The sequence below is a fragment of the Hyperoodon ampullatus genome (assembly GCF_949752795.1).
Source record: "Hyperoodon ampullatus genome assembly, chromosome: 7".
In the NCBI taxonomy this organism is placed as follows: domain Eukaryota; kingdom Metazoa; phylum Chordata; class Mammalia; order Artiodactyla; family Ziphiidae; genus Hyperoodon; species Hyperoodon ampullatus.
Genome location: NC_136920.1, coordinates 109,953,249 through 109,976,793, shown reverse-complemented (window position 1 = coordinate 109,976,793; position 23,545 = coordinate 109,953,249). Strand labels below are relative to the sequence as shown.

The following is a 23,545-nucleotide window of genomic DNA, read 5'->3' as shown; positions in this document are numbered from 1 at the left end:
ATAGTTGGACTCTAATCTTTTAAATGGTAACTTATTCTATTGTTTTAATAATATGTTTTCCATTTATACAGGAATGGATTGTAATTGGGCAAGTTGATATGGAAGCTCTAGTGGAAAAGCATCTTTCTACAGTACATGATTGGGAGAAAAATTTTAAAGCACTGAAAATAAAAGGGAAAGAAGTAGAACGACTTCCAAGGTATAATACAGAAGTTAAAGTAGTACTTATGTATCATAGCAGTTCTTGCCATGGGATAGTATGGGTACTCTTCACTTAGTGGTACTGAAGTCCAGTCATCAGTCTTACCTCCTCTAGAGCTCAGCTATGACACTTGAGAATCATCTGAGTAGAGAATTGCTGAGACTAAGAAAACCTCTTCTAGAGGTTTGGCTGGCTGAGACCTAGTTGGATAGGACAGACTGGGGGAAGAGGCTTCTTTCCAGATCTGGTGTGAGGATCTAATATTTGATGTGCATGGGCACAGTCTAAGAATGGTAAGAATCTACTACTGAGAGCATACTGGAGGACATTTGACTCCAACTTTGTATGGCTCTGCCCCCTTTCAAAATGCCCCGGGAGGCACACAAAATAGTGCTGCATCTGGGTATTGCCCTAAATGTGGAGGAGACCTTCTGAGGGGCATTTCATAACCCAGAATATCCCCCTCACTCTCTGAAATTCCGATCACTGAAACCTTTCTATGCAATAAACCCTGGGAAGGAAAGGCCTTGTTTAATTGTGTATATATTACCTATAAAGTATAATATCACTTTTATTAATCCATTTGTTCTTTCTTTCAATAACTATTTGGTGCTCATTTACAATATGCAAAACCTTGTCCTGTGGGAGTAGAAAGATGAAGACAGAGTTTCTGAGATGAAGTTGCTTGCTCTCTCGTAGTGCAATAAGACAAGTATGTTTGATGATTAAGTCAAGTACACGCAGGCATTGAGAGAGTGGGCTCTGGAGGTAGATGACTCTTACTAGCTGCATGAGTTTGACAGTCATTTCGACCCTGTGAACCTCCATTTCCTCAGCTTTAAAGTAATTACAACTATGTTATTTATCTCAGTGTTTTGCCGATTAAATGAGTAATTTGCGTGTAAATTACTGGTACAGGTTAAGTTCTCAATAAATGCTAGTTGTTATTAACTGTTATTAATACTAGATAGAATAGTCTATATTCCATATTAGAGACTGGACTAAAGGCTATGGAGATTCACAGGATGATGACATCCCATCCATTTGTGGCAAAATCAGGGAAAGCTTCATTAAGATAGAAATACTTGAACTAGGATTTTGATGGGTAGAAATGAGAATTGGAGGTTAAAGCAGAGTCTCTCAGGAGAGGGATTTATATACTGAAAACATAAGTTGGTTAATTGAGAATTCGATTAGAGTTAGTGTTTTATTAGGGACTAGAGGAGATATTTCTGGAAAGGGGTAGATAAAGTACAGATTTCGGCGAGTCTTACGTTCTAAAACAGGGAATTTGGATGTTATTCATGTTAGAATGATTAGTTGTTGAAGATTTCTAAGCAGAAGTGTGTTAGTACCAAAGCTATACATTAGGAATGTTAATCTGGAAATAATGAGTTGTATGGTGGAATCAAGAGATCCTGGAGGAAGAGAGGTTCATCTGTCTTCATCCAGAAGCCCAGTAATAATTAATTGAATCAAGTTGTTGGTATTCAAAATGTGGAGGAGGAAATATTATGAGGTATTAAGCGGTCTTACTTTTGAAGGAAGATGAGGGATGAGGAATAGAGAAGAGAAAAATGACTTGAAGGTTTGAACTTGGATGACTAGGATAATGATAGTGCCATTAATGTTACTTTGAAGTAAGGAAAAGATAATGTTTTTGTAATGTTTGAACATGAGATTTCTCTGTTGGATACTCTATTTGAGCCCATTTTTGTTTGACTTTATGCTGTCACCTAACTGCCCAAGACCTCTACTGCTGCTACTGCTATTTGTTTGTTCTTTTCTATAGACGGGGTTTCTATTTATACTTCCCTGCCAAAGCTAAACAAAACAAAAAGAATGTCTGTCCTACATGCCATATTTCATTTTTCTGTTTCTTGCTTATAAGTTAACATGTATTCATCTAAGCTAATACACACATATATATATACACAGAGATAATTATTTTATGGGTACTTTTGGGAAATATGCTGTAAGATTAGAAAATCCATATTCTGATGATGTATTTCAGATACTGCAGTAAGTATATACTTTTTGTGTAGGCCATCTATGTCCATCCCATTCTATCTATGGCTGAATGGAGCCTCAATTGCACATTAACAATATTTTCAATTGAAAGGTGAACATTAATCTTGTCCACAAGATTCAGTGTGTACAACTCTGCTATAATCATATCACTTTATGTATTAATTCATTAGTAAAATATGGTATAATGATTTTAGGTTTACCAAAATCATCTATTTTCATATATCAAATGTTAGAAATTTAGACATTTTTTGTCAGGATTTCAAAAATCAAGTAACTTCGTGTATAAGACAAATTGACTCTTAGGTTTTGGTGGTTAAGAACTGGAGTTTAAACCTCTCCAGTTAGTGGGTGATTGAGAATAAATAAATAAAACTTTAAGAGAAAATTGTATTTTTATAATGAAACTTTATTTAACACATAACTTGCTTTCTAAGGATATCACATGGTTCTATGTTTTAAAAAGTGTCTTTCTAAATAATTTTTTTGACCAAAATTTCCAGACTTTTTATTTACTTTATATAATTTAAGATAAATTGAGGTTTACTCAGATGAATGACTCTGGTTCAATTTCTGTTTGTTTAGAACATTATAATTTGCATTCAGAGTACCATGCAAAGAATGAATTAATTAAATCAATTAATTAATTAAAAATATGTGCCTTTTTTCTGATTATTAAAGTAGTACATTTGTTTTATATTTTTTTAAAAATATAAAAAGGCATAATGACAATTGCTGTTAATATTCGATGTTTTGGACATATTAGTACATCTGCTTACAAAATTTGGATCATACTGTATCCTGCTATTTATTTAACACTAATCATTAGTATTTCACCATGTCATTATCTGGTCCTCAAAAATATGATTTTAAATTGTATAGATATATAATAATTTATTTAGCCATTCTGGTATTTAGTTTACTTCTATTTTTTCACTATTATAATTAATACTTTGAAGAAGATACCTGTATGTAAGTCTTGGAGTCTGCCCTGAAAATCTCCTTAGGATGAGTTCTAAAAGTGAAGTTACTAACATAAAAGAATATATCTATTTTAAAATTACTTGATATAGGTAAATTGCCCTTGCAAAAGTTGTATTGTTTTATACTCTGACCAACAGTTCTGAGAGTTCTCTATTTGCCCACATGATTGAAGATATGAATTAACAATTCATTGCATTTTTGTGAATTAGGTATAAAATGGTATGTTTTATTGCTTTAGTGTCTTCATAATCTATATTCACTTTCTATGTTTGTTTTATTTTCCTTATCATTATTGCTTGTACTTTGACTACAGGATAATAATTTATTTTATAAATCTTTAAATAAGTATGTTACATACTGTGACAAGTAAAGCATGTAAAAATTTAAATATATTCATGTTGATACTTTAGTAATTCATAATGTGCTGCTTTTTTTTAAATTGATACATTGGATTATTAAAAACTGTAGAATTATAAGAAAATCATTGTTTAATGAAAAACTTCATATTAGTATGTGTAAGGCATTTTTGCTAAATGAAATCTAAATGTGCTTAAAGATCACAATAATATGTTTGGGTGATATTGTAAAATGTATTACACAAAATCATATTATAATGAGACTCTTTTCTTGTAGTCTTTTTCATGTCAAAATATGTCCTTTGACATTTTTCAGTACTGTCAAGGTAGACTGTTTAAATATTAATTGTAACCCTGTGAAGACTGTGATTGATGATCTCATCCAGAAGTTATTTGACGTGCTTGTTCTTTCTTTGAAGAAGTCCATTCAGGGTAAAGACACTTTTACATTTTTATAGTTATGAAATATGAATCTCAATGATGATTAAAATAAAAGATAATCTAGAAATTAATATGAAATAAAATATGCTTAAAGTAGTTTTAATAAAGTAGGAAACTCCATATTCAACTCCTGAGAGGTCTAAAAATTGAAGGCATTTTTTATTATTTGCAGTGTGAGCTAGTATCAGTTTGTTGCATATGCTACTGAGAAGGGAGATAATTCTGGTATAATGTATTTATCCTTATCTCTTCAAATGACTACAGGCATAACTTGGAGATATTGTGGGTTTAGTTCCAGACCACCGCAATAAAGAATATTGTGATAAAGAGAGCCGTGGGAATTTTTTGGTCTCCCAGTGCATATAAAAGTTATGTTTACATATACTGTAGTCTGTTAAGTGTGCAGTAAGCATTATGTCTGAATAAACAATTTACATACCTTAGTTAAAAAATGCTTTATTGCTAAAAAATGCTAACCATCACCTGAGCCTTCAGTGAGTCATAATCTTTTGCTGGTGGAGGGTCTTGTCTTGATGTTGATGGCTGCTGACTGATCAGGGTGGTGGTTGCTGAAGGGTGGGGTGGCCGTGGCAGTTTCTTAAAATAAGACAACACTGAAGTGTGCTGTATCGATTGACTCTTCCTTTCTCTGTAGCGTGCAATGCTGTTTGATAACATTTTACCCACAGTAATACTTTTTTCAAAATTGGAGTCAGCCTCCTCAAACCCTGCTGCTGCTTCATTAACTAAGTTTATTCAATATTCTAAATCCTTTGTTGTCATTTCAACAATCTTCACAGCATCTTCACCAGGACTAGATTCTCAAAATTACAAGTAACCACTTTCTTTGCTTATCCATAAGAAGCAACTCCTCATTTGTGAAAGTTTTATCATGAGATTGCAGGAATTCATTCACATCTTTAAGCTCCACCTCTAATTCTAGTTCTCTTGCTATTTTTATCCTATCTTTAGTTACTTCCTCCACTGAAGTCTTGAATCCCTCAAAGTCATCCATGAGGGTTGGAATCAACTTCTTCCAAACTCCTGTTAACATTGATATTTTGACCTCTTTCCATGAATCACGAATGCTCTTAATGGCATCTGGAATGGTGAATCCCTTCCAGAAGATTTTCAATTTATTTTGCCCAGATGCATCAGAGAAATCACTCTCTGTTGCAGCTATAGCCTTATAAAATGTATTTCTTAAATAATAAGACTTGAATGTTGAAATTACTTATTGATCCATGGGCGGCAGAATGGTTGTTGTGTTAGCAGGCATGAAAACAACATGAATCTTGTACATCTCCATCAGAGCACTTGGGTGACCAGGTGCATTGTCAATGAGAAGTTGTATTTTGAAAGGAATCTTTTTTTTCTGAGCAGTAGCTCTCAGCAGTGAGCTTAAAATATTCAGTAAACCATTTTGTAAACAGATGTGCTGTCATCAAGCTTTGTTGTTCCATTTCTGGAGCACAGGCAGAATAGATTCAACATAATTCTCAAAGGTGCTATGATTTTTTGAATGGCAGATGAGCATTGGCATCAACTTAAGTTACCAGCTGCATTTGCCTCTAACAAGAGAGTCAGCCTGTCTTTTGAATCTTTGAATCCAGGCATTGACTTCTCTCTAGCTGTGAAAGTCCTCGATGGTATCTTCTAATAGAAGACGTCTTCATCTCCATTGAAAATCTGTTGTTTAGTGGAGCAGCTTTCATTAACTATCTTAGCTAGATCATCTGGATAACTTGCTGCAGCTCGTGTATCAGCACATGCTGCTTCATCTTATACTTTTTATGTTGTAGAGATGGCTTCTTTAAATCTCATGAACCAACCTCTGTTAGCTTCAAACTTTTCATCTGCAGCTTCCTCACCTCTCTCAGTCTTTACAGAATTGAAGAGAGTTTGGGCCTTGCTCTGGATTATGCTGTGGCTTAAGGGGCTGTTGTAACTGGTTTGATCTTCTATCTAGATCACTAAAACTTTCTCCATATAAACAGTAATCCTGTTTCGCTTTCTTATCATTTGTGTTCACTGGAGTATAGCATATTTAATTTCCCTTAAGAACTTTTCCTTGGCTAACTGTTTGGTGCAAGAGGCCTAGTTTTTGGCCTATCTCATCATTAGATGTGCCTTCCTCACTAAGCTTAATCATTTCTAGCTTTTGGTTTAAAGTGAGAGATGTGTCACTCTTTCTTTCACTTGAATACTCAGGGGCCATTGTAGCCTTATTAATTGGCCCAATTTCAATATTTTTGTGTCTCAGGGAATAGAGAGGTGAAACAGTCAGAATATATACAACATTTGTCAGTTGAGTTCACTGTCTTACGTGGGTGTGGTTCATGGTGCCCCAAAACAATTACAATAGTAACATCAAAGATCACTAATCACAGATCACCATAACAAATGTAATTAATAATGGAAAAGTTTGAAATATTGGGAGAACTACCAAGACGTGACAGAGACATGAAGCAAGTAAATGCTGTTGGATAAATGTCACTGATAAACTTGCTCTGTGCAGAGTTGCCACAGACCTTCAATTTGTAAAAAAATGCAGTATCTGCAAAGCACAATAAAGTGAAGCACAATAAAATGAGGTATGCCTGTACTATTTTCCAAAATATCAGTGTTTCTTTTTTCCTTTAAGCTGTGGTGTTTTAGCATATTATTTAAAAGACTGAGAAAGTTACCAATTTTGAGTAAAATTTACTGAGTGAGTACATTTTAAATTTCTTCTCAAAAATTTTAAGTGTCATGTAAAACAGTTACAGTTTCATGAGAAGAAATTTCTTTGCTTATTTTACATTTTGAATTTTGCTTTATGAAAGCAAATAACTACTTAGGATTTAATATATTTCATATAGTGATTACTTCTAACATTCCTTGATTTAGAAATTATGTAATTAAATATTTTTCATGCTAATAATAATTTTTCTTATATTTCAATGTTACCTATTTCAGCTTATTTACATGAAATTGATACATTCGTTACTGAAGCTATGGCAGTCTTAACAATTATGCCGCAGTCTGTGGAAGAGATAGGTAATGCAAATTTACAATATAGTAAGCTACAAGAACGGAAGCCAGAGGTGAGAATCACAAAGCAATTTATTTATTCTTTTACTGTACTGAGGATGATTAAATTAGGTAATTTTGTGTGACTATTTAGAAATATCATATAATTGCAATATTATAAGGAAGTCTATAAAATCTAGTCCAATTGATCAGTTCATGATTGGATTCTTGATGTTATGTTGTTGTAATGAAACAGTAACAATAATGCTTATTATTATTTTCAGAAGTATTTGTGGTCTTTTTTATGATGTGGCTTATTAGAATAAAACTAAACTTAAATAATTCATGCTGTTACTTCCAGGGTTGTACTTTTAAGATGCTGAAGTATGAAGTTAGAGCTGAATTAGGATCACACACACACACACACACACACACACACTCACATATGATGGAGGAGCTCATAATTAGAGACAAAGATAAAAAAAAAAGTGGTGAAGGATTCATAAAAACAGTATCTAGAAGGCTAGAGCCTAGAAAAAGCAAGTCAAAATTTTATAGAACATATTATAGATGATCTTAGTTATGTTTAGAAGAAGGAGGAGAAACAATTCAAAATAGAATACAAAGTTTTATATGTTCCTATTATGTGATAGGCTTAAAATTATTAGATAGATTAGAGGTAAGTGAAATAATATACCTTCATGGTGGAAGGAATTATAAACTTTTATATGGAAGGCTTAAAGGTATAAAGAGGATTTAAAGGCAAATAAAATAATGTACTTGTCTAGTAGAAGGAAATAACTAAAGAAGGAATAGCATTATGAGCTGTGGCAGTTAGCTTGATTTAGCAGAGACGTTCATTCATTTATTTATTTGACAGATACTTATAGATCACCTGATACATTCTAGGCATTGTGCTAGGAGTTGTGGTTACAGCTATGAACATGCTCTATTCTCATGAAATTTGCATTCGTGTGTGTGTGTGTGTCAGAGAGAGAGAGAGGGAGAGACAGAGACAGAGACAGACAGAAAGAGAGGAGCAAGAGGAGCTAGAGCAGTGCATGATAAACTGGGGGATGTTTCTTAGAGTGGGTGATCGTGGATACCTTATCAGATAGATGACATCTATCTGCACTGAGACCTGAAAAACTTAAGGAGACAACCATTCCGAGATTTAGGGGGCAGATAGAACAACAAATACAAAGATCTTAAGGTAGAGAAGGAATTTGGTATGCTTAAGGAAGATAGGTGAAAATATTGTCAAGAAACTTAGTTATCAAGAAAGCCATATTATTCAAGGCAAAAATGGTTTGAGGTGAAATTGGAGATGTAGGCAAGGGCCAGATTATGAAGGTACTTTTAAACAATCATAAGGCTTTGGGTTTTTTTTTTTTTTTTTCTAAAAGTAATAGAAAGTCCTTACAGGGATTTAAGCAGGGAAGGGATACAGTCTGGTTTACATTTTGAAGTGATTACTCTGGCTGCTCTGTAAAGAATGGATTGGAGGGAGACAATAGTAGCAGAGAGTGCAGTTAGTAGGATATTGCAACTGGTATACAAGAGGTGATGGAAGCTTGTACCATGGAGTAGCAGAGGAGATGGAGAGAACCAGAGAAATTGATGATGCACTTTAGAGTTAGCACCAAGGTCTTCTGATGTATTAGAAGTAGACGGAGCTTAGAGAAAAAGCAATAAACATGTCTCCTAGGTTTTTGACTTGAGCAGCTGGAAAGCTAATGGTACCATTTACTGAGATGAGGATGACTAGAGAGGGGAGTTGTTTGGAGATTGGAAGTGGTGGGGATTGAGATGTCAGGTAGAATGAGGAATATGGAATTTAGAGTAAAGGTGAAGACTAGAGTTATAAATTTGGAAGTCATCTTAATATTCATGATGTTTAAAGCCATAGGATTGAACTAGATCATCTGGTTGATAACAAACTGTAGAGGTTATAGGATCAGGTTTGAGCTTTCCGAAATTTAGAGTTCAAGCATAGATGGAGACAGCTAAGGAGATTGATAATGAAGTGGGATGAAAGTGTGTCATCATAAAAACTATGAGAAATAGATGTATGTTGGGAACAACATGTGAGGCAGGAAGTGGCATGAGACAGTATAAAGAGCTAGGCAGAATCTAGGTCATGTGAGTCACATTAAGGATCTTAGGTTTGATTTTGTGGACACTGAGGAGTCGTTGCTGGGTTTTAAGCAGCAAGATGTTACACAATTGTGTTTTGGTATGTCTCTCTGTTGGCGTGTGGATTTGAAGAAGTAAGGAATGCATGCAGGTGGACTTGAAAACTGTTGTAATGTCTTCACAGACCAAGTTCTGTTCACATACAGGAAATTAGAATCCTGCTCTATTTTTTCTCTCACTGATTTTCCTAGTACAACATGGATTCTTGGTCCATTGTTTTTCTGTTTCTCAGGTGAAATTGATCCTGCCCAGAAATTGCAAGCTGGTCATTGAGATATGTTTTAATTTTTTTTTTTTTTTTGTCTATTATATATGCACAGTGATTTTTAAATATCTTTCAGTGGATTTTATTGCTTTGTTGAGTAGTAAAAGTACAGGTATAAATTATAGGATACTGTTCTTTTATGGTGCTTTAAAAGGCCTAGAAGCAATTTGAGTAGTTTAGCACTTACTGACCTACACCTAGACTGTTTAACAGACTGCTTATTATACACAGCTCAGGGCATTTCAGGCAGAAGCTGAATACAGGAGCTTGGTTCCGATTCTTCAGTTTTCCCTTTCTTAAGTACCTTTTTTTTCATGACTTGCCGTTCTCTGTTAAGTAGGATAATTTAGTTAATCTATGCTTTTAGATAGTCACTAATTTTAGGAGCCTCTTAAGCATTTTCTTATGAATGGAACTTTTATAATAAGAACTTCACTTTGAACAGCTATAGTATTGTCTTCCTATATTCATGATTTAATTCAGTTTCATATTACCACTTTTATTATCCTTTTTAACTTTTGAGTTTGAGTGTCTTAGTTGATTTTGCATATAATAATAAATGTTAGAAACTTTATATCCAGGAATTTAACAAATTATGTACAGTCCCTCCCATCAGGAAACTTGTGCAAGCCTCTTAGATAGCCTCATACACCAGAGAGCAGAGAGCAGAAGCAAGAAGAACTACAGTCCTGCAGCCTGTGGAACAAAAACCACATTCACAGAAAGATAGACAAGATGAAAAGGCAGAGGGCTATGTACCAGACAAAGGAACAAGATAAAACCCAAGAAAAACAACTAAATGAAGTGGAGATAGGCAACCTTCCAGAAAAAGAATTCAGAATAATGATAGTGAAGATGATCCAGGACCTTGGAAAAAGAATGGAGGCAAAGATCGAGAAGATGCAAGAAATGTTTAACAAAGACCTAGAAGAATTAAAGAACAAACAAACGGAGATGAACAATACAATAACCAAAATTAAAACTACACTAGAAGGAATCAATAGCAGAATAACTGAGGCAGAAGGACGGATAAGTGACCTGGAAGACAGAACGGTGGAATTCACTGCTGTGGAACGGAATAAAGAAAAAATGAAAAGAAATGAAGACAGCCTAAGAAACCACTGGCACAACATTAAACGCAACAACATTCCAATTATAGGGGTCCCAGAAGGAGAAGAGAGAGAGAAAGGAGCCGAGAAAATATTTGAAGAGATTATAGTCGAAAAATTCCCTAACATGGGAAAGGAAATAGCCACCCAAGTCCAGGAAGCACAGAGAGTCCCATACAGGATAAACCCAAGGAGAAACACACCAAGGCACATAGTAATCAAATTGGCAAAAATTAAAGACAAAGAAAAATTATTGAAAGCAGCAAGGGAAAAATGACAAATAACATACAAGGGAACTCCCATAAGGTTAATAGCTGATTTCTCAGCAGAAACTCTACAAGCCAGAAGGGAGTGGCATGATATACTTAAAGTGATGAAAGGGAAGAACCTACAACCAAGATTCCTCTACCCGGCAAGGATCTCATTCAGATTTGATGGAGAAATCAAAAGCTTTACAGACAAGGAAAAGCTAAGAGAATTCAGCACTACCAGACCAGCTCTACAACAAATGCTAAAGGAATGTATCTAAGTGGGAAACACAAGAGAAGAAAAGGACCTACAAAAACAAACCCAAAACAATTAAGAAAATAGTCATAGGAACATACATATCGATAAATACCTTAAACGTGAATGGACTAAATGCTCCAACCAAAAGACACAGGCTTGCTGAATGGATACAAAAACAAGACCCATATATATGCTGTCTATAAGAGATCCACTTCAGACCTAGGGACACCTACAGACTAAAAGTGAGGGGATGGAAAAAGATACTCCATGCAAATGGTAATCAAAAGAAAGCTGGAGTAGCTATACTCATATCAGATAAAATAGACTTTAAAATAAAGAATGTTACAAGAGACAAGGAAGGACACTACATAATGATCAAGGATCAATCCAAGAAGAAGATATAACAATTATAAATATATATGCACCCAACATAGGAGCACCTCAATACATAAGGCAACTGCTAACAGCTATAAAAGAGGAAATCAACAGTAACACAATAATAGTGGGGGACTTTAACACCTCACTTACACCAAAGGACAGATCATCCAAAGTGAAAATAAATAAGGAAACAGAAGCTTTAAATGACACAATAGACCAGAGAGATTTAATTGATATTTATAGGACATTCCATCCTAAAACAGCAGATTACAGTTTCTTCTCAAGTGCGCACGGAACATTCTCCAGGATAGATCACATCTTGGGTCACAAATCAAGCCTCAGTAAATTTAAGAAAATTGAAATCATATCAAGTATCTTTTGTGACCACAACGCTATGAGATTAGAAATGAATTACAGGGAAAAAAACGTAAAAAACCTAAACACATGGAGACTAAACAATATGTTACTAAATAACCAAAAGAAAAACAAAAACAAAACAAAACAAATTGGGCTTCCCTGGTGGCACAGTGGTTGAGAATCTGCCTGCTAATGCAGGGGGCACGGGTTCGAGCCCTGTTCTGTGAGGATCCCACATGCCGCAGAGCAACTAGGCCCGTGAGCCACAACTACTGAGCCTGCGCGTCTGGAGCCTGTGCTCCACAACAACAGAGGCTGCAATAGTGAGAGGCCCACGCACCGTGATGAATAGTGGCCCCCGCTTGCCACAACTAGAGAAAGCCCTGGCACAGAAATGAAGACCCAACACAGCAAAAATAAATAGATAAGTTAATAAACTCCTACCCCCAACATCTTCTTTAAAAAAAAAACAACAAAAAAACCCACCAAAAAAACCAAACAGAACAAATTATGTAAAAGCAAAAATCTTGATTTAAAAAGCAAATCACGAAACAATTTTAAATAAATGGAATCTTAATAAATTTGATAAAATATGTTGTTTTTCACATGTCGTTTTTTAACCTTTAGATTTTGCCCTTATTTCAAGAAGCTGAAGATAAAAACAGACTTTTACGGACTGTGGCAGGTGGAGGTTTAGAAACAATTAGCAATCTGAAAGCTAAGTGGGATAAATTTGAGTTGATGATGGAAAGTCACCAACTTATGATTAAAGATCAGGTAAGAACCTTTTGGTCATTTTGTTAAAATGGAAACAGTTTTTTTCTTATTTAAGATTTCTTGCTTATCTTTATTCCATTATAGCTCAGGTTTGTAAGAATTTATAAGCTCAGGTTTTCTGTGACATCTTATGGAAAAACCTGAAGGAACTTTTTGGCTAACCCAATATATTGCTGATGAAATTGACCTCCCTCAGTACTTCCATACAGTAAAACACTTTGTATAAATGATGATCATGTCACATAGTTTATCTTTGTTTCCTACCATACCAGGAATGTATGTGACATTATTTTCAGTCTTTCTTATGAATAAATTTATTTACCTACTGTGTATGGTATCTTTTAAGGGTACAATCTGGAAGTTGTACACATCTATTACACTCATATCCTATTGACCAGAACTTAGTCATATGGCTGTTAGCTGCATGGGAGACTGGGAAATAGCCTCCTTTATTAAACAGCTGTATAATCAGGTAGAACAACTGGAGGTCATTGATCAAATTTTTTTATCACATTGATTTTGTTTGTAGTTATGATGGATGCTGTTAATCACATGAATGATTTTGTAATGATGATGTTTGCTGTATATCTCTTGTTTTTGTAAATTTATGATCTAATTTATTTTTGAGTTATTTTATTGTACTTGAAATCAGTAATAAAGAATAATCTTTGAAAAGCTGATACTGATATTTTTTGACCTTTAAATTGAAATGTTGGAAATAAAAATGTGAATATAAAGTAAGATTTTACTTTGAATCAAATTATGTAAACTCTATTGGCTTATAGATTGAAGTGATGAAAGGAAATGTGAAATCACGTCTTCAGATCTATTATCAAGAACTGGAAAAATTTAAAGCTCGTTGGGACCAACTAAAGCCTGGTGATGATGTTATTGAAACTGGCCAGCAAAATACTCTTGATAAAAGTGCAAAGTCAATAAAAGAGAAAAAAATTGAGTTTGATGATCTTGAAGTCATAAGAAAAAAGCTGGTGTATGTTTATTCTTTAAAACTGGTAGTGCACATTTTGGAAAAAATAGTTTTGTATTTATATATTAAGCTAGTAATGTTCTTATATTTATTATCTTAATGTCTTCCTTATAAACTTCAGCAGTTTTAAAAATACCAGTATTAAGTGCTCATGCTACTGCTTTCATAGGAGTTGTTGAATTATATTAGGATTTTAAGAGAAAAGCAGATTTCTGGTTAGGCCTAGAAATAGAAATAATAGAAGTTATAATAGCAAATTAAATAATAATAATAGAAAATTAAATTTACTTAAAAGTTAAATTAGGGAGTTGGAATATTGCTTTATGTGATCTCATTGTATTTAAAAATGGAATATATAAAATTAATGGACAATTTTAGAGCTTCTGGGAAAAAAATGAACCTAGCAAAATGATGAGACTTCAAAGAAAAATATTTGTTGTTTTATGTTATAATAATACAAGATATTAAGTTTAATAATTGTTTTAGGTTTATGCATCCATAAATTAGTTGCTTCGTAGCTGAGTAGAGGTTTTAGTACCACGTTTAGTAAGTGACATTACATTAATTAGATGAAGAATATCTTACATTCTAGAAGCTAATTCTTTCAACCTAGAAGAATATTAATAGATATTCTTTAATCTGTTCTCGGATTAATCCATAAATTTGTGCAATTCTGAATATTTATATATATGACATATTATGTACATAAAATATATTGATATATATTACCAATTTTACTTTGACTCCTTTGGAAAAAAGGCATATTAATGAATTTGGAAGAGCTCGTTCCTAAGTAAAGTAGACATAGCCTCCCACTATCTACCTCTGCTTTCAGATACATGCACAGAAACACACACAGGGAATGCAGTTAAATATTAATTAGTTAAACTTATTGATATTTAACAGTTTTTCTTTTTAAAAATATAATGATATTTCCTACTTGTTTCTATAGTGATGATTGCCATCATTTTGGCCTAGAAGAGCCCAACTTCTCCTTGGCATATAGCATCTCTAAAGACATTGAGAGCTGTGCACAAATTTGGGCCCTTTATGAAGAGTTTCAGCAAGGATTTCAAGAAATGGCCAATGAAGATTGGATTACTTTTAGGTTTGACTCATAAACAGTGTTTAGATTCTGATAGTTTTGTGGTATTTTTTGGGATGTAAATTTTAAGTTATGTTTCTGGTATTTTACAGGACTAAGACATACCTGTTTGAGGAATTTTTGATGAATTGGCATGACAGATTAAGAAAGGTTGAAGAACATTCAGTAATGACGGTGAAATTACAATCAGAGGTTGACAAATATAAAGTAAGATTGTTTTACTTATCTTACTATTTAAAAATTGTGTTTGGAGCTTTCATGAATCTTTTTATTATGTAGTGACTGAACTGTAATTTTTAGTTTATATATTTTTAATGATTCCATTACATGAAAAAAATAGAAAGTATAGAGTAAACCATAGAAGTTACTGATATTTCTGCTTCAGTTTGAAAGAAGTTATAACTAAGAAATTTATGGTTAAAGTTATATATTGGAGTATTTATAACTTAGCAATTAGGATATGGGTCATTTAGCATATTTAGGATATAGGTCATTTCCTAAATTTATAAAAATAGAAATATTTTAGGTCATGTTTTAAAATATATCAAGCTACCAAGGGAAATTTGCATGTGTCCACAGCAATGTTTAATAAAAAGTTTTATACAATTCTTTTTAAGAATTTGATTTTAAGATTGTTAAATAAGATAATACAGTAATTAAAATCTTATAGATAATTATAATAAAATTAAATAATAATTTACATTTTGCTTGTATATATACATACATATGTCTTTTTTTCTTCTTTTTTCATAGATTGCAGTCCCTGTCTTGAAATATGTGAGAGGGGAGCATCTTTCTCCAGATCACTGGCTTGACCTTTTTCGTCTACTTGGCCTTCCTCGGGGGACTAGTCTAGATAAATTACTGTTTGGTGATCTGCTTAGAGTAGCTGCTACAATTGTTGCCAAAGCTTCAGACCTTAAAGTAAAAATCACTTTTATAAATATCTCATAGATCTGACCTTTGTTGACATACATTTTTGCTTTATATTTTATTTAAATAAAACAGCAAGTTAAATTTCTTTCTTCCCTTAAAATAGTGACAGTGCTTCCATTTTTCCATTATTCTTTCATTAGTAATACATCTGAATCTATCGATGGGGTTATAGAAACAATATAAACCCCTTCTTTCATAGAGAGAAAAAATCGGAAATAAAATATGTCTTACATTAAGAAGGAAGTCAGCTTTAATCAAAAAGCAAACAAGTACAAAGCATTTTATAAAATACATTTAAAATCATAGGGTATATTATAAATAGAAGCTAAGGGATACAAAAATACAGAGAACTAAACAAGGAACCAATTTGCTAACAGTTTTAGCATAGGTCTCAGGTGAAAGTAAAACTTGCACAATTACATCATAAGTAGCAGACTTTCTATTTCGTGTTCTGCCCATTCAATGTAAAAAAATAAAAGGACTTTTGATGTCAAATTGTTTTATTTTCTAATATATTATCTAATGTGTATACTTTCATCTTTGCTGATAATCCTGGAGCATATGTAGATAATCATAACGTTATAAAGCATGACTGCTGTTGGAGGTAATTCTAGATGTTTGCTAATCATTTTAGATGTATTGGAACTTACAGTTAAATTACAATAAAATGGCTGAGTTCTGCAAAATTTTAAATATTTTTGTGGTTTGCAATGGATGCTTAAATTTTGGCTTTTTTTTTAGAAGTAAAAACATAAGGCAGAACTCTGTATATATTTGACCATGTGAACTAGATATCTGATATCCCTTAATACATTTGCCAGTAACTCTTGGATTTACGAAAATATATCCACTTAAACTTTTTTTTTCTTTATGGTGCAAAGCCGAATAAAAATATATCTTCTTGTAAATAGATAAAACTTATTTATATGATAATGTTGAAATAATAAATATGGATATTTTGTGTTAAATAGGATTTAAATAGTCGGGCACAAGGTGAAGTTACAATCAGAGAAGCTTTACGAGAACTTGATCTTTGGGGAGTTGGAGCAGTATTTACATTGGTTGATTATGAAGATAGCCAAAGTCGAACTATCAAGCTGATTAAAGACTGGAAGGATATAGTAAATCAAGTTGGAGATAATAGGTGCCTTCTTCAGTCCTTAAAGGATTCTCCTTATTATAAAGGATTTGAAGATAAAGTGTCAATTTGGGAAAGAAAACTTGCAGAGTTAGATGAGTACCTACAGAATTTAAACCACATTCAGAGAAAGTGGGTATATTTGGAACCCATTTTTGGCCGTGGAGCATTGCCAAAAGAACAGATGCGCTTCAACAGAGTTGATGAAGATTTTAGGTCAGTACAACTACATAAGACAAAGACACATTTGATGGTTTTTATTCATATGGTGAGGTACTTAATACAAGCTAATTACTTTTACATTGTTAGCATCATCTGTTTCTTCAACTTTTTTTCTACTGTATCCTTCTGAGAAATTAGTTTCTCTCATTCAGTCATTTACTTCTTGAATCATTTTGATCTGGTTTCTGTCTTTACCACTCTACCTATATTAATAATATTTCTATAGTATAATAGTAATAATAATATTACTAATATATACCTAGTATTTCTTAAAGTTACCAATTACTTTCCCATTGTAAATCTGATGGGCATTTTTAATTTCTCATTTTACTTTGTCTCTGACTAGTATCTAATAGAGTTGAAAATTTCTTCTTTCTTAGAAAGTCTGTTCATTTGGCTTCTGTGATCCTGTCCTTTTTGGTTTTCTGCCCATTTCTGTGGTTCCACTCCTGATTCCTAGTCCTCAGCCCTTTCTAAACATTTAGATGTAGACATTCTCCACCTTTCACCTTTAGGTTTTCTCACTCTATATTCTCTCCTTAACGATCTTAACCACTCTCAGAATCAATTCTCATCTATTTGCTGAGGTCTCCTCAACTTATTTATTGAGCTCATATTTCTTTTCTGAGCTCCAAATGTATTAAATATCCTCAACATGTCAAAACTAAATTCATGAGTTTACCCCCAGTCCTTTTCTTTTCTCTCTGGTTTCTTTCCTGATAAATGGTACCACGTAACTGCTCAAGGCAGAAGCATAATGGATATCTTTGACCTCTTCCTCCATTTCCAAATCCATTTGTTACCAAATTTTGTTGATTCTAACATACTAATAGATTTTATTATATCTTTTATATCTCTACTTCTTTGATTTTATTCTGAAGTATTTTTGTTGTCAATCACTTGTACTACTGGCTAATCTTTTGACTTATTCTTGTCTTCTCCAGTAAGTTTTTCACACAACAGCCAGAGTAATCTTTTAAAAATGAAGTCCACATTACTACTTTCCTTTATTCCATTAGGTAAAACTTTAAAATGACTTTCTATTGCTCTGAGGATAAAGCAGATCTAAGGATCTACTCCTTGTCCATTTCTCTAGCCTTTTCTTGTGCTGCTCTCTCTCTCTCTTTTTTTTTTTACTTTAGTGACTGTAGCCTTTAGTTTCTCTAACATACCACGCTCTTTCTCAGGGTCCTTGCGAGAAACTGTTTCCCTCCTACTCATTGCCTTTTTCATTATCATTCAAATCTCAGCTTAAATTACTTCCTCAAATAAGTCATAGGTTAGGGATTTCCACATTAGCCTTTTACTAATTCTTTCTTAGTACAAAACAGTCCTTTGTGCTTTTCTTTCTTAGCATTTATCATAATTTCATTTGAATATTTGGAGAAATTATTTAATATCTTTCTCTGTCACTGGGCCATTATCTCTATGAGGTAAGGCTTAATATTTGTTTAGTGAGTGAATGAAATAAGAGAATATGCAATAATGGAGGTTAAAAATGGTAACGGGGCATTATTAACTTTGAGGATTATTTATTAGAAGTATAATAATGTATTGCTGTTATACTGATGTTACTAGTTTGTTTTAAGCAAGCAAAAAAAAGTCTCCATATCCCTGTTTCAGCCAAAAACTGTTAAAATAGATGTGAAAATAACTTTTTTCTTCTGCAGATCAATAATGACTGACATCAAGAAAGATAATAGAGTCACAACATTAACTACTCATGCAGGAATCAGAAATTCTCTACTAACGATACTTGATCAGCTTCAAAGATGTCAGAAATCATTAAATGAATTCTTGGAGGCATGTTTTTTTAAAAAAATCTTGTATAATAAATTATAAAGTACTTTAATATCTTAATTATTTGAAAAGAGATTATTCTTTTTTTTTTTTTTCAGGAAAAACGCTCAGCATTCCCAAGATTTTACTTTATTGGTGATGATGACTTATTAGAAATACTGGGCCAGTCTACTAACCCATCAGTGATTCAGTCTCACCTTAAGAAACTGTTTGCTGGTAAGTTGAACATTTATTCAACAGATATTTATTGAGTTTCAGTTATCTGCCAAGCATTATGTTAGGCTCTTAGCCAGACTGTTGAATAAAATACAGGTCATACACTCAAAGAACTCTAGTTTAGTGGACGAGGCAAGCTAGTAAGTTGACAAATATAATATACGACAATTTCTATGATCGATATAAGTATGTGGTGTTATAGCTGCATCTGTGAAGACATTTAGCTCAGTTTTGGGTATGTAAAGATGACATCTCAGGTGAGATCTGAAGAATATATAGGTCTTAGCTAGAGGAAAAATGGGGAGGCAGAGGGAATAGGATGTGCAGAGGTCTGAAGTGAAGGAGAACATGTCCATTCCTTATTGAGTTTAAGGTCTCTTGAGTGATGTCCCAGTGGAGATACTCAGTAGGCAATTATTGTTAGCAGAGATACGTGGGATGGAGATGTAAAATTGGGAGTCATCTGTGTATAGATGATAAATAGGCTATAGGAAGAGGTGAGATTACCTGGTAATAAGTGTAGAGTAATAGTGCCATATGCTTCGATGTTGTTGAATCATTTTAGTTGGGTAATTGCGTTCGGAATTGGTTTGCTACAAACACAATGATTATTATTTTCTTGAAATATTATTTGTTGGAAAAGAGCTGTATTTTTCAAATTAACTTTAAGAAGTAAAAAATTTTCATCATCTTCACTTGCAGTCAGGGATTAACAAACTGTAGGCCCACAGGCCAAATCTGACTAGCTCTCTGTTTTTGTTTTTGTTTTTTTTTTAATAAGGTTTTGTTGGAAGGAATACAGCCATGTCCATTATTGTCTATAGCTGCTTTTGCTCTACAAGCAGAGTTGAGTAATTGACACTGAGACCTTATGACCTATAAAAACCTAAGATATTTACTCTCTGGTGCTTTACAGAAGTATTTATTAACCACTGTATATCTGAAGCTTTAGAGTGCTTATATCTGTAACTGTGATTTTGCCTGTGGAAGATAGTAGAAAGAGCTCTTGGAATCAGAAAACTTGCTTTCAAGCTCTACCTCTACTATTTATTAGTTATTAATTTACCTCTCTGAAATCTATTTCTTTCTTTAAATTGTAAATAATAACTTATAGGATTTTTCTAAAGATCAAAATTAGGTAATGTTTTTTTTTATATATTATAAAGTGAGTGCAAATTTTGGGGAAGGGAAGTCTTGTTTGCTCTCCCCCTTTCCTATTATCTTTTTGTCTCATATAATGTAAGTGGAATCATTGGTACGTATTCTTATGCACTCATTTGTGCCTGTTTTTTTTGACTCATCATAATGGTTTCAAGATACCTAAAACTATATTTTATTCCTTTTTATTGCATAAAATAGTCAATTGTTCAAATATACCACAGTTTCTCTATTCACCTGATGGGCATTCGGTTGTTTCCAGTTTTGGGTTATGAAAAGCTGTTCTATTTCATTATATAACTGAATTAATATAATTCTAATATATTCTATATTATGAAGTATACTTTATGTATTATGTGGTAATCAGATATACTGTCTAATAATTATGTCTTTAATAAAGCTTTTGCATATAAATTGTTGCTTTTGTAATATAGGCATTAACAGTGTGTGCTTTGATGAGGAATCAAAACATATAACTGCAATGAAATCTTTAGAGGGAGAAGTTGTACCTTTTAAAAACAAAGTTCTTCTGTCAAATAATGTAGAGGTAAGTGATTCTTTTTCAAGTGTGAAAGTATAAAGAATTAACGATATGAACTTTGTATCAAAATTAATTCAGTCAATTTGTAGAGTAAGTTGGTTAATTTAGGCCTTCTGGAAACTTATATCTTAAAAAATAATTTGTTTTGTTTGGTTCAGAATGATTTGATATTAAAGAGAATATGTATTTTTAGTCTTTGGAAGACAGCATGTAATTTTGAAAACAACTTTTGCTTTGGAGTCAAGAAGACTTGGATATTAATTGTAGCTCCACAACTTATTAGCTATATAACTTAAAGTCTCAGTTTTCTTAACTGTAAAATGGGAGTCCTACTAGCAAAGACTTTCTGTTGAAAATTAAATGAGATAATTGGCTTTAGGTACACTATAGTGTTTGGAACATAACTACTCAATAAATCTTTGTTCTTTTTTTTTTCCTTTAAAATCTGAGTTGTATGAGATGATTTAAGTGAACAAGTAAACTTGAAACTAGTGCATTTATAGTACAACTATTGATTAATTGGTTCTGCAGGACTAGAAGTGAACTGTCAAAAACCTATTAGAGTTACAGCTAAAGCCAACAGCAATAGGATGTAACACATTGAATTGTAATTTTTAAGTTCTAAAGGTGTCTTTCAACTGCAAGTCAGGGCCATGCCTTACCATGCATGTATCTGTACAGTTTAGTAAAAAGTCCATTCCTGGTTAGGCCTCAACATTTTATTGGATGTTGAGTATATAAATCAAGTGGTTGAAAGGATAGAAGTTTTGCTAAGTAGCTCCCATATTTGGTGAAGAGATTTGTTGTTTTTGCTGTTGTTTTCCTTCTTGTGATTTTATTAGGACTGGATGAACAGAGAGAGAAAGAGCTTTTAGCAGCTGGGGGTAGTGCAGCGCTCCGGGAGCTCTTGTGATGATTAGCAGAGTAGGTGTCTGCTGCCTTGCACTGAGAGCTTCTTGTTCTTTAGCTGCAGTGGCTTTTGAACTGGGCAAAAGTGTGTGCTATTTTTAATACGGGAAAGTACTCTAAAGATAAACAGTAAAAAGCTAGAACTGGGCTTCCCTGGTGGCGCAGTGGTTGAGAGTCCGCCTGCCGATGCAGGGGACATGGGTTCATGCCCCGGTCCGGGAAGATCCCATGTGCCGCAGAGCAGCTGGGCCCGTGAGCCATGGCCGCTGAGCCTGCGCGTCCGGAGCCTGTGCTCCACAACGGGAGAGGCCGCAGCGGTGAGAGGCCCGCGAACCGCAAAGAAGAAAAAAAAAAAAAGCTAGAACTTAAAATAGGTAATGATGAAAAGCTATTTAAGATTGTAGTTTTTGCTCTTATATTTTATTGCAAATGATACAGTTTTTAAAAGTTAAGTAGTGATTCTTAAATATTCATGATATTTTTATCAATCGTCATTATTATTTTAACTTTAGTTTAAACTTTTATTACTTTATCTATAATCAAATGAGTGAAAAATGTATTGTTTTGACCTTGAAACAGAATTAGTTTTGTTTGAAGAGGGATCTTAACTCCTTAAATAATATGGTTCACCTTAATGAAGCAATCCCTTCCTATGGTTACAGCCTTCTGAATATAAGATCATCAGGATAGTGTGAGCCAGGGGACTTAGCTAGTCATTGTGACTCTAATTTATTGGCCCAGCTATCTAGTTTGATTTATCATAATGATGAAATGAATGGGTTAGTTTTTAAATGTTCATTTTTTTTGGTTTGTATAGATGGTGATAGTGATAACTAACTACAAATTTTTGAGTTTTCACACTTAACATTATCCCAAGAGGCAAAAAAATAGCTTTCTTCATTTAAATCATTTAATAATAAAAAATTATATACCATACAACACATTTTGGGAGTGTGAGAGTCAATAAGAAATTATAACCTTCCTCCTGAAATAAAAGAATAGAGTCATTAGCTTGTGTTTTTATTTTATGACTTGTGTAATAAGAAATAATATATTTTCTAATTTTATTTTCAGACATGGTTAAATGATTTAGCCTTGGAAATGAAGCAAACTTTGAAAGAGTTGTTGACGGAGTGTGTTACTGCTGGACGAAGTTCTCAAGGTGCAATTGACCCATCCTTTTTCCCTTCACAGGTAAGGGGGCTTGTGTCTAGAGTACAGGTAGGCATGGTGTCACTGGAAGATCCCTGACCTAGAGGTCAGGAGGCTTAGACAACTGGGATCTTTGTTTTCTCTTTATTTAACAGTTAACATTGACTAATTGCTTAATTTCTGAGTCTCAGTCCCTCAGCTGTTAAATGTGAGGGAGGAGCAGCACAATTGTGAAATTCTCTTCTAGCTCCATTAGTTTGCCATAATTCAGATGCTTTCAGGCAGAAGGCCTGCTGAGATCTAAGCTACCCAAGCCATTGGGGAGTGGAACTGGGAGGCAGAATTAGTCATGTATTAGTTTCCTGGTTCCAGATGATTAGTCCATCATTGATGGAGAGGCACAGGATCTATAACATTGTCTCCCACCCTTCCCATGGACTCATCTAGGAGGTTGGAGCTGGTGGGAATTTAGTAGTGTTAGTGTAGGTCTGAAACAGTCACAGTACTGAACTAAAACTTTGGCAGGGAAGAAGAGCTCTAGGTTTCATGGTTGTTATAGAGATTGCTGCAGGTCATTGTTCATAGGAACTCATTCCTGAAACACTGGATGCTAGATATGTGTCTTACAAAACTTGTTCTGGACCTTATTAAAGTGTAGCACTAAGACTTGGGTTAAATATCCTGCCTTGTTCAGGATTAGTTTGTTTTTCTTTTTTGCGGTACGTGGGCCTCTCACTGTTGTGTCCTCTCCCGTTGTGGAGCACAGGT

General features: G+C 33.6%; 1 protein-coding gene across 2 annotated transcripts in view; it reads left to right on the top strand.

Annotated features, from left to right (window-relative positions):
- The window catches only part of DYNC2H1 (dynein cytoplasmic 2 heavy chain 1), a gene marked incomplete at both ends in the record, with an annotated part of 362,190 nt that overhangs the window by 40,444 nt on the left and 298,201 nt on the right, over positions 1-23,545 (top strand). For both annotated transcript variants that reach the window (XM_079708170.1, XM_079708169.1), the window contains 13 exons: positions 72-199; positions 3,887-4,002; positions 6,970-7,097; positions 12,463-12,612; positions 13,398-13,603; positions 14,553-14,708; positions 14,798-14,912; positions 15,459-15,629; positions 16,613-16,995; positions 18,672-18,804; positions 18,900-19,017; positions 20,610-20,722; positions 22,700-22,819. In XM_079708170.1, the coding sequence (XP_079564296.1) occupies positions 72-199; positions 3,887-4,002; positions 6,970-7,097; positions 12,463-12,612; positions 13,398-13,603; positions 14,553-14,708; positions 14,798-14,912; positions 15,459-15,629; positions 16,613-16,995; positions 18,672-18,804; positions 18,900-19,017; positions 20,610-20,722; positions 22,700-22,819 (2,037 nt within the window). The remainder of the gene's footprint in view (positions 1-71; positions 200-3,886; positions 4,003-6,969; positions 7,098-12,462; positions 12,613-13,397; positions 13,604-14,552; positions 14,709-14,797; positions 14,913-15,458; positions 15,630-16,612; positions 16,996-18,671; positions 18,805-18,899; positions 19,018-20,609; positions 20,723-22,699; positions 22,820-23,545) is intronic.